The 21,480-nt window shown below is 48.3% G+C and overlaps 1 protein-coding gene across 3 annotated transcripts in view; it reads left to right on the top strand.

Annotated features, from left to right (window-relative positions):
• Window positions 1–21,480, top strand: part of ENTPD8 (ectonucleoside triphosphate diphosphohydrolase 8) — a 562,224-nt gene that overhangs the window by 317,317 nt on the left and 223,427 nt on the right. For all 3 annotated transcript variants that reach the window (XM_078642095.1, XM_078642094.1, XM_078642096.1), the window contains exon 4: window positions 9,360–9,510. In XM_078642095.1, coding sequence (XP_078498221.1) covers window positions 9,360–9,510 — 151 coding nt within the window. The remainder of the gene's footprint in view (window positions 1–9,359; window positions 9,511–21,480) is intronic.

Genomic DNA, 21,480 nt, shown 5'->3' with positions numbered 1-21,480 from the left:
TTTCCATGTCAGATTTTTCTTAATTAAATGGTGTTTAGAACTAGGCGGCTTGGTAAAACAATCATATAGAACACCTAAACTAATAAAATAAATCGCCAGCAGGAAGGAACTATTTGTACATAAAATCAAGCTTGCGATTAACCCCTGCGCTGTCGGTTTCTGTTGGGGATCAGGCGAGATGATCTGCGAGATCAGGCGAGATGCGATCTGCGCGCGCATTCCAAAACGAAACCTAGCGTGGGGGCGGGACTTCCGTCTTGTGCGCGAAGCCCGCGCCCACGGAGTTCCTGGTCAAGAGCAGTGCGTGATGCGGGGCTCCCATGCCTGAGGGAGAGCCCCGCGGAGGTGACAGAACACACTGCATTGGCGGTAAGTGGGCCTTGGGGGGCGCTCGTGTGTGTGAGTGTGTGTGCGCGTGTATGTTCGCTCCTGTGTGTGTGTCTCTGTGTGCGACGGCGGGGGGAGGGGGGGAGTGTATCTGTCTGTGTGTCTGTCTCCGCTCGTGTGTGTGTGTGGGCGCATGCGTGCAGGGGGAGGTGTGCCTGGGTATGTTTGCGCTTCCCAGGAGACAGCCAGGCCGAGCGCGGCGCGTGCCAGTCGGCGCGTGCCACTTTCAAATCGCCTCCAAGGCGATGCGCGCGGCCAGGACTGTCTCCTGGGAAGCACACATGCCGACAAAAGGGGCTCGGCGGAGACGCGCTTCGCGCGGCTAGCCGAGACCTAAAAAGGAATACAAAATAAAAGAGGGAAAGAAAAAGGGAATATTAAAAGGAAATGGAAAGAAGGTAAAAAAGAAAAAACAAGGAAAGGAGCAAACATTAAAGAAAGAAGGAAAGAAAGAAGGAAGGGAAGAAAAAGGAAAGTAGGCAAAAAAGAAAGTAGGAAAGAAAGATGGAATAAAAAAAGAAATAAGGAAAGACGGCAAACAAGAAAGAAAGAAGCCTTAATACAAAGAAACAAGAAAAGTAGGTAGAAGGCAAAGGAAAAAGGGAAATAATAAAAAAGGAGAGAAGGAAGGAAGGGAAGAAATAAAGAAAGAGCAAAGAATGCAAATAGACAGAAGGAAGGAAGGAGAAAGGGAAAGGAGGCAAAAGTTAAAGAAGGCCAGAAAGTAGGGAGGAAGGAAAGAAAAGAAAAGAAAAGAGGAAAGAAGGCACAAAAAAAAGAAAAGAAAACAATGAAAGAAGGCGTAAAAGAAAGAAATTGAGAAGGGAGAAAAAAATGGAAAGAAAATAGGAAAGAAGGTAAACAAAGTAAGAAAAGACAGAAGGGCAGCAGGGAAGAAAGAATGAAAGAAGGCAAAAAAGACAGAAGGAAAGAAGAAAAAAACAAAGAAAGAAAGGAAAAAGGAAGGCTAGAAAGAAAGGAACAAGGAAAAGAAATTAGATTAAAAAGAAAGAAATAAGGAAAGGAAAACGAAGGAAAATAGGAAAGAAGACAAAAAAGAAAAGAAGATGGAAAGAAGAAAAAAGAAAGCAAGAATGAAAGAAAGAAGGAACAAATGAAGGGATAAGGAAGGAAAGGAAAAATGAAATAAGCAGAAAAAAAAGAACAAAAGAAGAGAAGAAAGAGAAAAGCAAAAAGAAAGAAAGAAGAAAAGAAAAAGCGAATAAAGTCAATAAAGAAACAAGGCAAGAAAAAGATGGCAAGAATGAAAGAAGGTAAGAAAGAAATAAGTGCAAGTGCGACAGAATGCAAAGGAGAAACAAGATTGGCTAGGTTCGAGTAGCTGTGAATAAACATTCAATGTGAAAATCTTCTCTTTTATGACCAATAAAGTTATTGAACAAAAAAAAGAGAGCGCTGAATTTTGCCTCCCGTGGCGTGAGGAAGGATGCATATAATAGCACTGCTCCGCCCTTGCAGCCTATGGCAAGCTGCAGCTTGCTCGTGTAGGAAGTGCTCCCTTCAGCACAGAGGGAGGAGGAGGTCGGGGGTCATTATGAGCAGAGCTTCTTATAGCAGCGAGCAGCGCGAGGATCCTGAGCAATGTACGGACGTCAGCTCCAGCCGAGGCGGAAGTAACCGGCGGTGCTGGCAGCAGGTTCTCTGCAATCGATCCGTCGAAGGCTGCACGCGAGTACGCGCGTGTGAAGGTCACGTTTAGGCGGATTGCACCAGTGTGTGATGACGAAACCCGAAGCTTCATTCATTCGCGCACTCTTCACGCACTTGGCCTTGAACTGACTTCTCGACCGGGGGTGGAGCTACATCGATGCCTAAAACGTGGTAATGTTTTTATTTGCCTCCTAAATATCCCTTCTTCAGCTCGGGGCTTATGATTTGGAATCTGTGACTTTAAAAAAAACTGCTTAAAGTTTAAAGGTGTGTTTTCTTTCTGCCTGACATTCTGTCAAGCGACAACCCCTTCCTCCCACCTCACCCCCCTACTACCAAGCCTGGCTATGTCCAGCTGTTGAATGAAGGGTGCCCGGGTTGTCTGGGGGCCTCCTCCACGTATTATATGCAAACACCTCTCAGTTGCGCTGGCATGACTGTACAGGTCCCTCTTCAATGTGGCGAGCGGCTAATCCTGGCTGATGTAACCGCTTATCCAAGAGGGAGGGGTCTGTTCACCCAGCATAGCAACCCCAGCGCATATTGTGAATGCCTCTCACAGTTGTCATATTTCATATTTTTCCCTTCCTTCCAGAGCAAAATCTTCTCTTCCCTTCCCAGTCTTGAACTATGTGCCTATTTAAAAACATTACCTATGCAGCAACATATTTAACAAGCACGAGCACGGAATCGAAACCGGCCGACGCGGGAATAGAAACCAGTGGTGCGCGCGCACCAGAGGAGCGGGGGCAAGGCAGCGCGATGACAAGCCGAGACGAGGTAGGAGATTTGTGTGTGTAAGGGGGGGTTCTGTGTGTGTATGCGCACTGGCGGCGGCGAGGGGGGCTGTATGTGTGTGTGCGCGGCGGGGGGGGGGGCTGTATGTGTGTGTGTGTGTGCGTGCGTGTCTGTGTGCTTCCAAGGAGCCATGGGAGACAGGAGGCGCGCGCGACCTGATCCCAGTTCCAAGGTTGCGCGTGCACCTCACTTGTCTGTCTCCCTTGACTCCTTGAAACCGAGAATGATCACAATAGAGTCTCGGAACGACAGATTGCTTCGCAATCTGTTCGCAGTTCCGAGACCTAAAAAACATTGGGCACAATACGACAAGTTCAAAGACAATCTTTCTCCTATTCCGCACCAACAATTTGGAACACCCTCGCCATCTGTGCGTGGTATTCTTTACTTCGGCAAAAAAACAAAAAAAACTCAAGGCCTATTTATTCACAAGATACCTCAGCTAAGAACTTTCAAGAAAAGTTACTACATCTCAAGGAACCAAGAGCTCACAAGACATACATACACATTACAAATGTCCAAATTTGAGGCTTTCCAAGGTGTAGTATGTCAGTAGCAGATGTTATATTAGTGTTTCTACATATAATCCACGTCTACCTCCCTTCCACAGCAGCACTCCCTGCTGTTCTGAATACTGGTAGATTTTATGATGATGTAGTTGTAAACTGACCATGGAAGTATATGCAGTTAACCATACATGTAAAGCATTCTAATACCAACTGGTGAAACGATGCTGGAGAAAAACAACTTAAACAAATAAGACCCTAATAACCAGGAAAAGGCCATAATTGTAACCAACTGGGATTTTGGTCTCAGAATGGCGCGTATCCACAATTCCAGATTTCACTCACTGGATCAGGCTGAAACTCTGAGCAGTGAGCCAACTGAAACGCCAACACAGTAAGCTGCAACACAAAGACAAAAGACACACGGGCATGTAAGATCTACGACATATTTTCATGAGTCAGCAGCCAATTGAAAACACATTTATGCAAATATGCAAAGAAAACTTCCAATCCCGTATCTGACCTTCAATAGCACAAACAGAAAGGAGAAGCGAGCGCCATACAGGACTTGTAGTGTTTGGGGGCCTGGAGGAAGTGAAAGAACTGGTCACCCATCGGAAGAAACAAAGAATTTGACATCAGTATGTAAATATTACATCAGTATGTAAGCTAGGGCTTCCTTTATGAGGGGCTGTCATAAAAGTGTCTGTCCACAGAGCAAGCAAACAGCCCTTCCGAGGAAGGGAAGCTCAACAAATAAAACAACAGTTAATCAGGAGAATTTCATAAGGAAATGTAAATAAGAAAAGCACAGAGTAGACCAGTTTTTAAATTGTTGATCAAGCTAGAATATATTGTACGCACGTGAGACTCTCACCTTGCAGAATCGAAACGTAAATAAAGCACCTTATTTAAAATACGCACAGTTCAATTAAGGGGGAGGTTGAGGGAAGGGACGAGGAAGTCGCCAAAGGGTTCTAGCGCTTTGACACCAGAGACTTACCCGAACAGAGGTCCGAGTGAATGAGGGGGTTTCATACTTTATGGTATTTTACATCCTGTGACACGAGGCGAAGCGTATAGGGTTCTATGCTGCACTTACCCTATGTGATGGATGACCGCACACTGCTGTCCGCTCTACTTGTTCACCACACTTCAGCCTAACTACAAGCTTTGTCGATGCTCTCTTCCCGCGTCTGCTGGAGTCTAGCGAAGCGGTGCTCCGGAACTGTTTTCCCTCGACACAAATGAAATGCTTTTATTGCGCCAAGTAAGGCAGCTAATGCTGCTTTCCGGAAGTCCGCTAATAGCACCTTGTTAGGAGGCTACAAGCTAAACAGGCTGCAATGTTACATAAAGAGGAATCACTAACGTTTAGGGCCCTGGAAGGTGAAAACGGCTGTGCTACAGTTATTATGCTGTACATATTCATATTTTATATAAAAAATAAGTGCAATCGTGAAAAACTTAGTGCCGTTTTGTCAATGCGGTCATAACTAAACTGTTGCAGATCAGTAACACACTTTTTACATCCTAAAACACAATTCTTTCCTGCTAAGTCCCAAAAAACATAAAGCCAACTCGATTTAATAACAAGCACTGCAAAAAATGACGTAACGGAGCAAGAAAAAACAGAACGGGTAGGATTGATGGTGGGAGATCAGGAAATAAAACTGCAAGAAAAAGCGGACAGAGCTGCAAAACAAGCATTTACAATGCAACGGTTTCGCCTTTGGAAAAGTTAGAGCGATTGGCAATGTAAAGGACAATGCCATTTATTTATCTGTTTTCAAAACCAACACAAATACAAATGTTGTCATTTACAATGCCAATAGCTCAAACTTTTCCAAAGGCGAAACCGTTGCATTGTAAATGCTTGTTGTTAGGTGGAGAGGCCCAGCAACAGGGACGGGTGGAGGGCAAGAAGGCAATGTCGGTGCTTGAGTCAGGGCCAGGGAGGGATTGGGAAAACAATGGAAGACCTGTTTGTGGGGAGGTATGTGAGGGGGGGACAAAATGGAGCATGTGGGGCAGGTGTTTGGGGGAGGGAAGAAGCACACGAGGGAGAGAGCTAGAAAGCACATGCTCGCATGGAGCGTTGAAAGAAAAACAAAGTAGTTCCCTAAATGTGAGCAGTGTAAGGATACAAGTCATCCAAACAAAATGGTGGTCAAGATTTATGGTTAAAGCGAGGGACACACTGGAGTTGGTCGCAGGTCATCGACAAAAGATGGACAATGAAAGTTGTCAAATAAAAAGCTAACAAATCAGATTAACAAAGGTAACGGGGTGGGCCAAAGCCGGCGCTGCAAGTTGTTGGTATGAACCACAATAGTCTTTCAAAGGAGCAGACCAGTGTTTTAATTGGGCCGGGTCTCACCGGTGCTGAGCACCAGCAGTTTTTTAAAGGGGGCCTCGAAAATGGTCTCTATCGGGCTCTGTTTTGCGCCCTGGCACAGGCGGTCCGTTTTTTTCTCCGGACTGCAGTGACAGCAGGCACATTGATGTGCGCTGCCTATCCTGCTCACTTCTCACTCGTGGAGAAGTTACGGCATGACGTCATGCCGGGTGAACGTTGTAGGTTGAAGGGAAGTCCTTTAAAGAGAGTCCTTATCTCTTTGGATTTCCCTTGTCTTTTTGAAATTCAGGCGCAGCAACATTGTTGTGGTGTCACCAGGGCTTTAAGTGGAAGCTTTTTCAATATTATTATATACAAGTTACTGCTTATTTATCTTATGCAACAGACAGACAACCATTGACAAAGCCAATAGTCCTGAATTGTAGATATGATATTACTTGTTGGATCATATAGCTGGATGCAATGACACAAACAGCAAAATACAAGTCAGGCAGCACACTATGCTAAGCACAGATTTTTAGCTATGTGTTTTTAAGCCACGCACTTAATTACCCTGGACACGCCCTTTGGAGAGACCCCCATTGTTTTTTCATCGCACTTAAAGCCCTGGAACAGACAGTCCAAAGCTGTCTGGTAGGTGGGCCCAAAAACCCAATGCACATTGAATCAGCAAGAAAAGAGGCACGTGTTTTGAGCTGCATCCAAATACTGGAGCAGGTATGAATTTAAAGAGCATTTGTGTCTTCCAGTTTTAAGTTTATTGAGGTCTCTACACAATCCTAACAACTTGTGATCGTAACAACATGACACTTCCTGCAACTGGCAGGAAAAAGGCACCCTGCACACAGCGCCTCTCCTCAGACCTCGACGGTGAATGCATTAGTGTACTGAGCTATCTTCCCTGTAAATATTTGTTGGGCCCTACTGTGAAGCACGGATATCAGCGGTGCAGGCATTATTCCTCTGAGCTATCTTACCACGAAGTGCCATTGTTTATAGCTCAGCAGGGGGCGCCTAGACCACAAAGCTATCTTATCAGAAGATGTTTGTACCGAAAAGACCTTTCAGCAGGGGTGCATTACCCGCAAGTAAGCATTTATACGGATGGTAAAAAGGCCGCTATGGCACACAGATATATCAACATTGGGTGTGTTTGTCCAGTCAGCTAGAAAATATTGTGAAAGTTAATTTATAAAATGCCAATTGAACGCGGGGGTGTTTCATTTCGGTTCTTTCATGCATACTATGCGGGGGCAGTTATACAGCTCTCCCTCCCAAGCCGCACAGTTTCCTAACGTTTCTGACATATTTCATTCGCAAATAATTCAACCGACCCTTGAAAGGCAAGCTAACCCGAATGCTGTCCGCAGGCGCCGCACCCACTGAGCTATCATGGTTTGTTTCATATACTTCAATAGAACTCGTTTTCACACGCTTTGGTAATGAAATCGAGCCTCGCCTTTTACATTCTCGAATAAACTGGGAACTCTGTAATCGGATATGGACGAAGGAGTCGGATTTTCGCAAAACGAGTCAAGACGAGAAGCGAGAGCGGCAGAGCTAGTTTCGTTTCTGCCTCAGTCAGCCGCGTATACCTCTGTTGTGCCGCGAGGCGCCGACTTCCGCCCTAGTGACGCACGGACTGTTTCCGGGTGCGGTCAGGAACCCTCACATGCCGCGCGTGCAGTCACCGGTGCGGTCAGGAATTTACCCTCGTGCAGAGTAGCTCTTCACAGCTCCAAATGATTTACATTAATCGAATCGCTTTAAAACAAGACCCTCCAAGTACCCATGTTTGACAAATGAAGCCAAAATCTCTGAAAATATCGCAAGACGCAATGAAACTACAAATAAAATATGCCCAAGAACCCATGCTGAGTTGGAGCATATTCGCAAAGTACTATTTTTTTGTAAACCTAACATTTTTGGAACTCTACAACTACAGTGCGTCTAGTGAAAACAAAGCTCCAAATCATCAAAACAAAGCACTTAGCTCGGAAGAAATATGACATGCAAGGGATAGCTGTCGCACTGGCCACATGGGCCTGCTGGCCGCGGGCGGGGTTCCTCTCCTCCTGGGCTCTCCTAGATGCAGCAGGGCTCCCTCGCATCACGGGAGCCCTGCAAACCGGCCGCCATGCTTCTTCTTTCTTCCCCCCGGGCTGCGGGGGCGGGCACTTCCGGCCGGCCGCGCTGGGATTGGCCGGCCGGCCAACCACTTCCGGGTCGCTGCGGGCAGCGCAGCGGCCCTTCTCCTTAGGTAGGCAGACGGGGGCTGATTTTTACGGGCAAATGCCGGGTGGGCACCGGCTCTAGATAACCATCAATCGGGGCGGGAGTGGACACGGACGGCGGGAGGGGGCGGGAGTGGACACGGACGGCGGGAGGGGGCGGGAGTGGACACGGACGGCGGGAGGGGGCGGGAGAGGACACGGACGGCGGGAGGGGGCGGGAGAGGACACGGACGGCGGGAAACGTGCACAGGACAGCGAGGGGGGGGCGGAAATGGACAGCGCATCAGTGAAAGGGGAGGGAACGGGAAAAAACGTAACTCCGCCCTGGGAAAAAATCTCGGGAACGCCCCCGAATCTGGTCCAGCCTTGACGGACAGATGTCTGTTCCAATGGCTAGCCTCCATTTATGGAGCTAGCCAATGGGACAGGGGGGCGTTTTCCATTTTCCTTACTGGAATCAAGAGATTTCTCTGGAGGCGGAGCTAAGAGCTCCGCCCTCCAGCCGAAACCTAAAAAGACGGAGCGGAGCAAGAAAAGACAGAGCGGGTAGGAGTGATGGTGGGAGATAGGGGAATAACACTGTAAGAAAAACCAGACAGAGCTGCAAAAAAGACGGAGCTGAGCAACAAAAGACAGAGCAGGGTAGGAGTGATGGTGGGAGATTGAAGGCAATGCAATGTGTGCACATTTTTGGGACAAAAACCTAAGCAATTGCTACAGGTCTTTTTCCTTGCGCTGCATAGGCGAGACCTAAAAAGCGTAATTCATATTCCTAACTCTTTGTCCCCAGGTTTTTGGACCCCTTTTGGGTCAAAAAAAGATTTCGGATGAGGTGGTCTCACCCATGTAATGTGACCAGCTTTATCATTGCATCATTTCTCCAAACCCATCAGAAACCATTTTTCCACGGTTGGTCTTGCAGGAAGGGAAATCACTAGCCATTTCACCTCCGGTCACAAATCATACTGTATGTTTTATATAATCTTCACTGAAAACACAAGGCTGCAGAACACCATTAACCAGTGGTAACCAATCAAACATCCAGCTACTAAAAGTCCTAAAAGATAACGGTTGTGCTTATTTTAAAAAAAGCTATGTAGTCTTTTTAGTTAAATCATGGGTATTGCTATATTACTGCCCTGGTGAAGTCCCTTGATAAATGGCTGACACATGGTTTCACCTGTATTGTTGTGCGAGTGCATATATTGTTCCACTACAGCACACAACAGTGATGTGCCCACATTTCTCGCATTGGTTTACTAGCTATGGAGTAGAGTAAAGCTTCACCAAACTACAAATGAAATAAACACATACATTTTTTTATAACTCGCCCCACGATTGATTGAGAGTGTTTTAGTAAGTTCTAAAGTGGGTTGTTCATCTCAGGTACTGATGTAATTTCAGGTGCTGGAATCTCATCCTACGCTAGCAACCCGCCTGCTGCCGGAACCAGCTTGCGGAGCTGTCTTGACCAGGCAATGAAACTCATTCCGGGAGACCAGCAGAAGCAAACTCCCATCCTCCTGGGAGCCACCGCCGGCATGAGGCTGCTGAGGTATTTATGTATATTTTTAAATATTTTTGGTGGGTCTTGATAATCATCTAGTAACAAACAGTACACAGGAAATAAGATTGTACAGATAATAGTGGATTATTGCCTATACAGTGTACAACATTTGTGCTGTTAAACCTGTTTAACAGCCAAATAATAACAACAGAACAAAAACATGTGTGCCGAAGCCACTCCCCTAGTATGCACAGTCTCACCCGCATCTGCTTGGATTCAGCAATATCTTTGTCTACTGTGTCATAGCTTCCGCCATCAGGCACGGCAAGTGAAACCGCCACTCGATGAAAATAGGGCCTACTATTTGGTTTCCAGGTCATTCTTAGGAAATGCAACCAACTCGATGTGCAACTCTATTTCTTTTTCCACAATCTGAAATGTCTCGGTATTAGCGCAAGACGAGCTGTCTCCGTCCCGCTATGCGCATGTGTAATCAGAAGTGTACAAGCAGCTACTAGTTAAAACAAGCATTTACAATGCAATAGGTCTCGCAGCATTAAAGTTTGAGTTCTTGGCATTGTGTATGACAATACGTTGCATAAATTTTTTAGCAAACTTTGAATTGGTGAGCAGTGACAGTGTGTGCAAGAGTATGCTGTTCTTGAAAGCAGTGTGGTAGAGAGTGCAGGAATTTGGGTGACGTGAGCAATGTGGATGGGGTGAGATTACAGGAGTGAGTGTAACTCGACAAAATGTATTTAATTTCATACCAGTGAAATATGGAAAGCTCTGATGATGCACCTCAGGCACGGGCTCACAGCTGTTATTATTCACACAGCTCTGATGATGCACCTCAGGCACGGGCTCACAGCTGTTATTATTCACACAGCTCTGATGATGCAACTCACGCATGGGGCTGACGGAGTTATTATTCACCTCAGGGGCTGACACAGTTATTATTCACACAGCTCTGATGATGCACCTAAGGCACGGGGCTCACAGCGGTTATTATTCACACAGCTCTGATAATGCACCTCAGGCAAGGGGCTCACAGCTGTTATTATTCACACAGCTCTGATTATGCACCTCACGCACGGGCTCACAACTGTTATTATTCACACAGCTCTGATGATGCACCTCAGGCACGGGCTCACAGCTGTTATTATTCACACAGCTCTGATGATGCACCTCACTCACTGGGCTGACACAGTTATTATTCACACAGCTCTGATGATGCACTTCACGCATGGGGCGGACGCCTCCTGAAAGTGCCTGTATTTCTGAGCCTTCCTTGTAACTCGAAAGAGAGGCAAATAAGTGACGCACGGGCTCACAGCTGTTATTATTCACACAGCTCTGATGATGCACCTCACGTACGGGGCTGACGCAGTTATTATTCACACAGCTCTGATGATGCACCTCATGCACTGGGCTGACGCAGTTATTATTCACACAGCTCTGATGATGCACCTCACGCACGGGCTCACAGCTGTTATTATTCACACAGCTCTGATGATGCACCTCACGTACGGGGCTGACGCAGTTATTATTCACACAGCTCTGATGATGCACCTCACGCACGGGCTCACAGCTGTTATTATACACACAGCTCTGATGATGCACCTCACGCACTGGGCTGACGCAGTTATTATTTACACAGCTCTGATGATGCACCTCATGCACGGGGCTGACGCCTCCTGAGGGTGCCTGTATTTCTGAGCCTCCCTTGAAACTCAAAAGAGAGGCAAATAAAGCATTTGCTAATGAGAATATGAAGGAAAGGTTTGCGCTCTAATCACGGCCACAAGAAATCAACAAAAACGCAAAGCCAAGTCATCTGGGCATTTAGGGACTGATGCTTCAGCAAGAGGCTCCGGCTCATAGATTCATAAACATAAAAGAGATCTAGCACAATGAGATGATAAATGCCACTAATTTGTAATGTTCTTAACAACTTTTACTTTGGCAATCAATTTAATTCTATACCAAGATGTGAACCTCACACACGGGGCTGACGCCTCCTGAAAGTACCTGTATTTCTGAGCCTCCCTTGAAACTCGAAAGAGAGGCAAATAAAGCATTTGCTAATGAGAATATGAAGGAAAGGTTTGCGCTCTAATCACAGCCACAAGAAATCAACAAAAACACAAAGCCAACTCATCTGGGCATTTAGGGACTGATGGTTCAGCAAGAGGGTCCGGCTCAGAGATTCATAAACAGAAAAGAGATCTAGCACAATGAGGTGATAAATGCCACTAATCTGTAATGTTCTTAACAACTTTTACTTTGGCAAACAATTTAATTCTATACCAAGATGTGAAACAACTCTGATTTATTTATGTCCAACAATCCCAGGTCTTTCACAAATGCTAGACAGTGGCCAGACAACTCTCTATATTGTAATACAAACAATCAGGGAGACAGTCCATGGACTCCTTAGCCCTATGCCCTTTGCACCGGAGTGTGAGAAGTATGAAGGTGGCTGCTTGTGGGTACAGGTCTCTCTCCCTCTCTCTCTCTCTCTTTGGGGTGCTAGACTGCCCACTGCAAGATGGCCGCTATGCCGGTTGGCGATAAAATATCAGCAAAATATTATGCAATTTGCACTGAAGAGGACTATAATGAGAGGTAGCTGATGGGCATTACAGGAGCGAGCTATTGCAGAGACCCGAAGTTACTCGGAGCAAGAAATCACAGGGCATCTGAGGCAGTGGTCCGCAGGGAGGTCGCTCTTGGCTTGTCCAGCTCCTGTGCAGTGACGTGCCTGCACTGTGCTTGATCCATCGAGAAAGGAGGATTACACAGCTCTGGAGGGTGGTGGAGAGACAGAGTGAGACCCAGGTTGAGAAGACTGCATCCTGCGACCCGGGAGCTTAAGTGGGTTGGAGGTTGCAGGGTGCCGACACAGCCCTCTCCTGCAAAGCAGCAGCCGACTGTTCGACGATGACACTGAGTCAAACCTCAGTGTTAAATACTGTTGAATCTTACTGCGCTAAAGTCAACACCTGGACAAGCCCTCTGGCAGGGACTACAGTGAAGCACGATCACTTCAGAAGACATCGCTGATTTTTCTCCCACCTAAAATGAACTGCAGGACATCGACTGGCCAGGCATTGTGGCTACTCACCAGACACCCGGCTAAACTACAACTAGGCAATCTCAGACCTTGGCAGCTATGCAACAGTGGTTGTAATTTTAGGTGTCTAAAATGAAGGGTGCTCACTACACGCCCCCAGCGATTACCTCAACGACCTGGAGAACAAGACGTGAGCGAAACTGAAACCTTCCGTGGGGCGGGACTTCCGTCTTCGGAAGCCCGCGCACACGCCCACGGAGTGCCACGGAGAGAAGCAGTGCTGGTGACGCGGGGCTCCCATGCCCGAGGGAGAGCCCCACGGTGGTGGCTGAAGTCCGGAGTGGCGGTAAGTGGGCCTTACTTGTTGGGGTGTCTCGGTGCACTTGTGTGTGTGTGTGCGCACGTGTGTGTATGCGACGGCGGGGATGGGTTCTCTGTATGTATGGGTGCGTGCGTGCATGGGCGCTCGTGTGTGTGTCTCTGTGTATGCGCATGCGTGTGTGGTGTTGGAGCTTCCCAGGAGACAGCAGCTGGCCACAGCGAGCGCGTTCGCGTGACCCGCTCCGATCGCCTTCTCGGAGAGGAAATGCGCGCGGCCAGGTGCTGTCTCCTGGAAAGCAGAGTCGGTAACAATAGATCTCTGGCCAGACAGCGCTTCGAGCTGTAATCGCCACGAGACCTAAAAATGAGAGAGCGTGCATGAGCGCAGTTAGAACACTGGTTCCCACACATAGTCAGTAGCGGTCACAGGCCCCCTAGTGACAGCGGCGAGTGACAGAAACCAGATCTTAGCCGGCCTGGTCACATGGGTGCTACAAGCAGGAGCACATGCGCATCTTTAGAATACTAAGGTCCGTGCACTACACTCCTCTCCCCCAATGCGTGAGGGTGAACTTGGGCACGCCCCACACCAGGCAACCAGGCACGGCTCCAACGAGACACAGGATACACAACATGCGTTTCCATTTACCATCTAATTAGCAATTAGCTAACCACATTACCACAGTATTTAAACCCGCTCCGTTCTCACCACAATCCATCGACGGGGAGACTGAGAGGACGACCATAGATGGAACGGCTGGAAGCGCTGAATTAAGACAGTAAGAGTATAATTGCCACGTATGTTTGCGATGGTGTAACTTAATTTCACCTTCCTTTGAGAGTGTGTGTGTTTGTTGCCTACTCTGGGCATACAGTTTTTAAACAGCATACCAGTATGTCTTGTTTGTTGGAGTCACAGACCTGTAGTCACATCAACAGGCTATGACCCTTTTGTACCTCTCCATTACAGAAAGTCACAGTAGGCCCTTTCACCCTCGACCTCCCATGGAGCAAGTAGGATAAGAATTTAGGGTAAGAAGTGGACTCCCGCCATTTCATTTGTTGAATGATGACACTTATACGTGCCACGTGTCTCATATAGACCACACCACGCGCATAATAGGTGTGATGAAGAATGGAAGGCAATTTTTGCCACTTTAAATATACTTACACTGATGGTATGTATGTTTTTCTTGTTTCCTTTTTTCCCTACAGAATCACTAACACCAGTTTCTGATAGATACATCTGCCGTGTGGATTCCTCACCTTGTGAATATCCCCCTTGCGTCAGCAACATTCGGAAATTCTTTTCGTAGCCTCGCGCTGACGTAGAGACACGGCATCGCACGCGACTCCGCTGACATCACCGACGCCTATAATAGGCCCACGCCGGCATGATGACATCAGTTCCCTTTTTTCCGCGTCGTCGACGCTAACGGTTTCGGGAATCAGTAGCCAACTGGTACTTTGTTGCCTTTTTGTTGCCACTTTCTGCTTCTTTGTTTCCTGTCTCTTCGATGATGTCGACAAAGAAGACCGGCTTCAAGCCCTGCAGGGAGTGCGGGAAAATGATGTCCATTACTGACCCGCACTAGGACTGCATTTGGTGTTTGAGCTCTGATCACGATGTGGATGGATGTTCGTCTTGTCGGAAGATGAACCCAAAGGCCCTGAGGGAAAGAGAGACCAAACTCCTTGTAGCGAAGCTGAAGGTTGGAAAAGGAAAATCTTCGAGGTCTCGTTCTCGAAGGGCGAGGTCGAGGTCGAAGTCAAGATCCGGATCTTGAGAGGAGTCGTCTTCGAGGTCAGCTTCAGACCATGCTTCGAAGTCGAAGAGGAAGCATAAGAAGAGGAGGCACGAGTCCCGACGTCGTTCCGGTAAGGAGTCGGGCTCGAGGTCGAGGTCACCAAGTAAGGTACGTTCTAAGGGGGTTACGCTGGATGTCTCAGATCCTGAAGGTGAGGCCTCGCCTTCGAAGTCGCGGGCACAGTCGCCAACTCCAGCTTCGAGTCCTTCTCTGGCGCCGTCCCCGGCCCATGATGAGGAAGAGGTTCAGGTGGATGTGAATTCTGTGCCTGCCGAAGAGCCGAATCCGAACCCTCCACAAGACCAGCCTGCGGGTTTGCAGCCTCCCTTTCCAGCCCCTGGCCAGGACCCATCGGCGTTTTTTAACGCTATGTATGGCGTCTTTTCAAGGGCGTGGTACCCCTCTGGCGCACCTTTGGGTCCCATGGGTCCTCTGGCTTTCAATCTAGGAGTCCATCACTCCTACCCTCCTGCTCCATTTATGCCCTATATGCCGGCTCCGCCGCCATGGCAATACCCGGCTCTGTCGAGATCGTCGACGCCGGTACCGGCGTCGCCCGCTCCAGATCGACCTTGAGAGCATCCCGCTGGGCCATCGGATTCGATACCGACGTCGATCCCGGCTCCGTCGGAGCCGTTGGTGGATCCGGCTGCGAGGCGTGTTAAGGAGAGGTCCAGAAGGGAAGCTCAACGCCTTTTGGAAGAGCGAAGGTATATGGAGTCGCATCCTGATGTGGAGGAAGGTGAATTGCAGGAGGATTGTTTTGATGAACTGGCTGACGCTGGTAGCCTGGATTTCTCTCCGGAGTGGGAGTTGCCATCGGGCTCTGATACACCTTCTAAGGACGTCCAGCCTTATCATATGGTAATGAGGAAGGCTGCGGATCTTCTTCAATTGACTTTGCCAACGGTGGAGTTTAAATCCAATCTTCTCACAGAGGTTTTGCATTCCCCTAGTTCTGTCGTAGAGCCATTGCTTCCGTTTAATGAGGCCTTAACGGAACCCATTTTGGAGGTGTGGAAAAGACCACTGTCAGCTCCTGCAGTATCTAAGAGTGTGGCAAGAAGGTACAGGGTTGCGCCTGAAGACCCTGCTTTTTTGACGTCTCATCCTTCACCAGAGAGTCTTGTCATTCAAGCAGCCTGTTCAAAAAAGAACGTGAGTGCTTTTCCTCAGGTCCCCTGTGAAAAAGAGGCAAAGAAACAGGATCAGGTGGCTAAAAAGACCTTCTCCTCTGCAAACATGGCGTTGAAGTCGACTAACGCCACTTGTCTGATGGGGAGGTATGTGCATGCCCTAATGGATACTATGCGTACTTTAGCTCCTAAGATCCCTGATGCCAACAGGAAGGATTTTGAGGAGGTAGTTTTGGATGCACAGGCAGCAGCTCGCCAAGTGATACAGAGTGGTCTGGACACTGCGGACTCGGTGGCGCGTATAATGGGCACTGCTGTAGCCACTAGAAGATCAGCTTGGCTAAAATCCTCAGACTTTTTGGAGGATGTTCAGGCGACTTTGCTGGATCTGCCGTTTGATGGATCTGGTCTCTTTGGGAAGAAGGCTGATACTGCCCTGGAGAGATTTAAAGACAGTAGGGCAACGGCTAAATCTTTAAGTCTCCAGATCAGAGATTCTTCGACCAACAGGAGATTCAGGGGTTTTGGTCGCTCTTCCTTTCGGAATTACCGACAAGGTCAGCAGCAGCAACAACAACAGCAGTAGCAGCAAAATTCCATGTACAGATCTTACAGGGGAAAGCAAAGAGCGCGTCCTCGTGGACGTCAAGCCTCTTTCTCCTCCACCTCCTCCAACCCCCCAGCCACAGAAAAGCAGCCCTAGATCCGCCATTCAGGATCATGTGGGTGCATTGGAGGGACGGCTTACCCATTTTCTACAGGATTGGGAATCGGTTACATCAGATCTTTGGGTTCTCAATCTTGTAGAAACTGGGTATGCCCTTCCCTTTCGGGAATTTCCTCCCAATTACCCTCCTTGCCAAGGTTTTTGCACGGAGGAACATCTGTTGCTTCTTCAGGAGGAAGTGCAGACTCTATTAAGAAAGGGTGCGATAGAGGTGGTCCCAGAGCAGGAAAGGGTCCGGGATGCTACTCCCGGTATTTCCTGATTCCCAAGAAGGATGGCAGACTTCGTCCAATCCTGGATCTCAGGATCTTGAATCTCTATCTGAAACAAGAGAAATTCAAGATGCTCACCCTTGCTCAGGTTCTTCAAGCGCTGCTAGAAGAAGACTGGATGGTGTCGCTCGACTTGCAGGATGCGTACTTTCACATCCCAATCCTGAAGTCGCACAGGAAGTATCTCCGTTTTACGGTGGGATCGCAACACTATCAGTTTGCGGTCCTTCCGTTTGGACTTACTACTGCGCCTCGAGTCTTTACCAAGGTGATGGCAGTGGTGGCAGCGCATCTCAGAAGGTCGGGGATTCCTGTATTCCCCTATTTGGACGACTGGCTGATCAAAGCAGAGTCGTCAGAGAGAGTGCTCAAACATCTGCAGGAGACAACCCAGTTGTTGTACAGGTTTTTTTTTTTTATAAATGTACCCAAGTCTCACCTGGTGCCCTCCTAGCGCGTCCTGTTCATAGGTGCTGTACTGGACACAACTGTATGTCGCGCATTCCCTCCTCCTCAAAGGATTCGCGACATACAGTAAATGATACCTTTTTTTCACAATGAAGCGGTCGTTCCAGTCCTGAAGGTCCTTCGTCTGCTCGGTCTGATGGCTTCCTGCATTCTGTTGGTCAACCATGCATGCTGGCACATGAGGGCGCTCCAGTGGTGCCTCCGCAGGCAGTGGTATCAACACAACGGAGATCTCAGAGAAGCTGCGGCGGATCTGTCTTGGTGGGGCGTGGAAGGCAACCTGTCTCAGGGGAAGCCTTTTCAGCTGCCTCCTCCGGTGGCCACAGTAATAACGGATGCATCCACTCTAGGGTGGGGTGCTCATCTGGGGGATCTGGAGGTCAAGGGTCTTTGGTCTCCATAGGAAAGGTTGCTTCATATCAACCTTCTAGAATTGCGGGCGATACGTTTGGCGCTCAAGGTCTTCCTCCCTTTCCTTTGCGGTCGGTCGATCCAAGTCCTGACGGACAACACGACCGCAATGTGGTACATCAACAAGCAGGGAGGATTGGGGTCGCGGTGTCTCTGCAGAGAGGCTCTGTGTCTCTGGTCCTGGGTTCAGGACCATCAGATTTGTCTGATGGCTAATCATCTGGCCGGAGTTCTAAACGTGCGTGCAGACAGTCTCAGTCGGCAGTTCTCCGCCGACCACAAGTGGAGGCTTCACCCGGAGGTGGTTCGTCACGTCTTTCGGACGAGGGGAACTCCTCAGGTGGACCTGTTCGCCACTCGCGAGAATGCTCACTGCCTGGCATTCTGCAGTCTACAGTATCCGATGCAAGGAGCCTTGGGGGACGCGTTTCAGTTGAGTTGGGGAAGTCAACTCCTTTACGCGTTTCCTCCCATACCTTTGATTCCTCGGGTTCTGAGGAAGATTCGCCAAGACCGGGCCAAATCATATTGGTCGCCCCGGACTGGCCAAGAAGGGTGTGGTATACAGATCTTCTCCACCTCTCCTCTCACCCGCCGCTCCGTCTCCCTTACAGGGCAGACCTCCCCTCTCAGATGGAGGGGCAGGTTCTACACCCCCACCTCCAGTCATTACACCTTCATGCCTGGAGATTGAACGTGGCAACCTGAATTCCTTTTCTCTCCCACGAGATGTGGTGGATGTCATTCTTTCAGCTAGACGTGACTCCACTAAGTCCATCTATTCATATAGATGGTCTAGGTTTGTCACCTGGCGTGGAGAGAAATCTGTTGACCATTTGAAAGCCCACTTATCTGATGTTCTATAGTTTACTCTCTTTTTGGCGCAGCAAGGACTTGCTGTTGCCACAGTCAAGGGTTATCTCTCGGCTTTGTCCGCGTTTCTATGTTTGCCGGACCAGCCGTCTCTTTTCAAATCTCCTGTGGTTTTAAGATTTTTGAAGGGTCTCGTTAATAAATTCCCTCCTACTCCCTTTATTGTGCCTCAATGGGACTTAAATCTTGTTTTAACATACTTGATGGGTGCTCCCTTTGAGCCCTTACACAAGTGTCCTATGAGGCTTTTGACTCTTAAGACAGTCTTCCTCGTTGCAATAACCTCAGCAAGGAGGGTAAGTGAGCTTCAAGCTCTTAGTTCCAAGCCCCCTTTCTTGACCATTCATGCTGATCGAATGGTTCTTAGGACCAGGGCTGCTTTTCTCCCTAAGGTGGTGACTCCTTTCCACCTTGGTCAATCTATTACCCTCCCTACCTTTTATCCTCCCCCACACCCTTCCAAGGAGGAGGAGAGGTTACACCGTCTGGACCCTAGGAGGGCGGTGAGCTTTTACCTGGACAGATCTAAAGACTGTCGTGTGGATGACCAGCTCTTCGTTGGTTTTGCTGGCTGCAAAAAAGGAAGAGCGGTCCATAAAAGAACTATTTCAAGATGGATCATCCTCTGTATAAAGATCTGCTACTCTTTGGCTGGTAAGGATCCTCCAGAGGTTATAAGGGCTCATTCTACGAGGGCTAAGTCATCAACCTCGGCTTTGTCCAGAGGTGTTCCTGTAGAGGATATTTGCAAGGCCGCAACTTGGTCCTCCCTCCACACTTTTGCAAAGCATTACTGCTTAGATGGTGAGGTGAGGAGGGAAGGCCACTTTGCGCGCTCTGTCCTCCAGGATTTCCTGGTATAGCGGAGTGGACACCCTCCTCCGGGAGTGGGGACTGCTGTGGGACTCTATTCACAAGGTGAGGAATCCACACGGCAGATGTATCTATCGGAAGAACAAGTTACTTACCTTCGGTAACGCTTTTTCTGGTAGATACAGTATCTGCCTGTGGATTCCTCACTGACCCATCCGCCTCCCCGTTGTCCACTCTTCTATACCAGAATATCTGTTTTGTATTTATTTTATGGTCAAGAAAATTTGTTGTTTCAAATGTTTGCTTACATTTGCTTCACACTGTGTGTGTTACTTTGACTGTCTTGTGCTGTGTATACTATGTATATTTCTACTGTCATTGGTCCGTCCGTGTGCCTTGAAGGCACAGAAAAAAGGGCGGAACTGATGTCATCACGCCGGCGTGGGCCTATTATAGGCGTCGGTGACGTCAGCGGAGTCGCGTGCGATGCCGTGTCTCTATGACGTCCAAGTCCACGTCGGCGCAAGGCTACGAAAAGAATTTCCGAATGTTGCTGATGCAAGGGGGATATTCACAAGGTGAGGAATCCACAGGCAGATCCTGTATCTATCAGAAAAAGCGTTACCGAAGGTAAGTAACTTGTTCGATACACTGATCGGGGAGTTTGATGCCCACAACGCCCGTCCCTTTAGTGGTAGTTTCTTTTTTGCACCACGTGCGAAAAGGCAGAGCCCATGTTTAGAAACCCTTTGGTCCTGACGAGTGCCATATACCCTACGGGGACTCGAAGGCAGAAACATGTTGACCACACTTAACACTTAACGTCCCATATCACCGTTTATCTATTTTAATACCATGCATTTGCTCCCTGAATAAATACAGTTTATTAACAAATGTAATGGTTTTTAGATCACCTCTCACTATTTCACGGGCCACCACTTAGCTTTAGAAGTGCATCCCTGTCTCCAGGTATATGCCCGCCCTCTATCAAACAAAGTTTTTAGAGGACGAGGACAGCCTACGAAGAAGCATGACACCAGGCGGTGTGTGAGGCCCGTCCGTCACTTTTTGTGAGATGCCCCCACTGGTGCTGCATCTCGAGAAAACTCTGTAGGAAATTATAGGAACCCAAACTAGGGGCAGCCCATTTGGTGTATACATGTTGTATTGGAGGCTGGATAGTCCCTAGTGGCCAATATATTTAATGTGCACTCTAAGTCCTCCACCTCCCTTTGCCACAATGGGACCAGTGCTGGCAACTCCACATCATCATGAATGAAACCAGCATCTACCAGAGCACACCTAGGGCAACTCTTGTAGTTGGTCTGCAGCTTGACATTAAGCCTGTGGGGAGTGAGATAGGTTTTATGCAAGTAATTAAACTGCATACGTGTTTCAGGAGACCTTCTCTACATGATCCAGTGCCAATTCCCATTCCTTCCTTTAAAATTGCTGTCTGATCATTTCTTCCCATCGGGAACATAGGGGCTGCAACCCGTCAGTTCTCATTCCTAAGAACATCAAGTGAAGCCACAAAATCAATTTCTTGCCTCCACCAAACACTGACAACATTTGCAGCACCTTGTTGGGGTTCGGTCCTTGATTACCTTGACCCCATAAGTGCTGCAGCGACCTGGCCAGTGCGCTGTACATCTGGAATTGCACGGGAGGCAATCCGTCATCTGCAATCATGGTGCAAAAATCCCGAAGCACCCCGCAAAGTAACAATGCACGACCATCTCTAGACTGTATCTAGACCATCTCTATCCCTGCAGTTCTCCATTGCTGCAGACTCCTTGCTCTAAACCCCCTGCCACCCTCCTCTCTATGTGTTGAACCCTATCAGCAGACGGTCTGCAGCATACACAGGGTAACTGCATCTTTTGAGCACCACTTTCCAGCTACTGGGCACAATAGCAACAAGCATAGGTTGGTGTAACAATCTAAACTTTACCCCCAGTCACATTGCAACAATTGTGCCTTCCCATCTTGGGTCTACTGCATCCCCAGTTTTCTGCAAGTTTGCCCCAACCAGTCACTGTACTAGTCATTGAAGCTGAGCCACAAAGTAATATATTTCGAGATCCAGGACACCCGGGCATCCACTTCTGGT

The sequence above is a fragment of the Lissotriton helveticus genome, chromosome 5_1 (genome assembly GCF_964261635.1).
Source record: "Lissotriton helveticus chromosome 5_1, aLisHel1.1, whole genome shotgun sequence".
In the NCBI taxonomy this organism is placed as follows: domain Eukaryota; kingdom Metazoa; phylum Chordata; class Amphibia; order Caudata; family Salamandridae; genus Lissotriton; species Lissotriton helveticus.
Note: the sequence above shows the minus strand (reverse complement) of the source record. Positions and strands in the feature narration are given on the sequence as shown.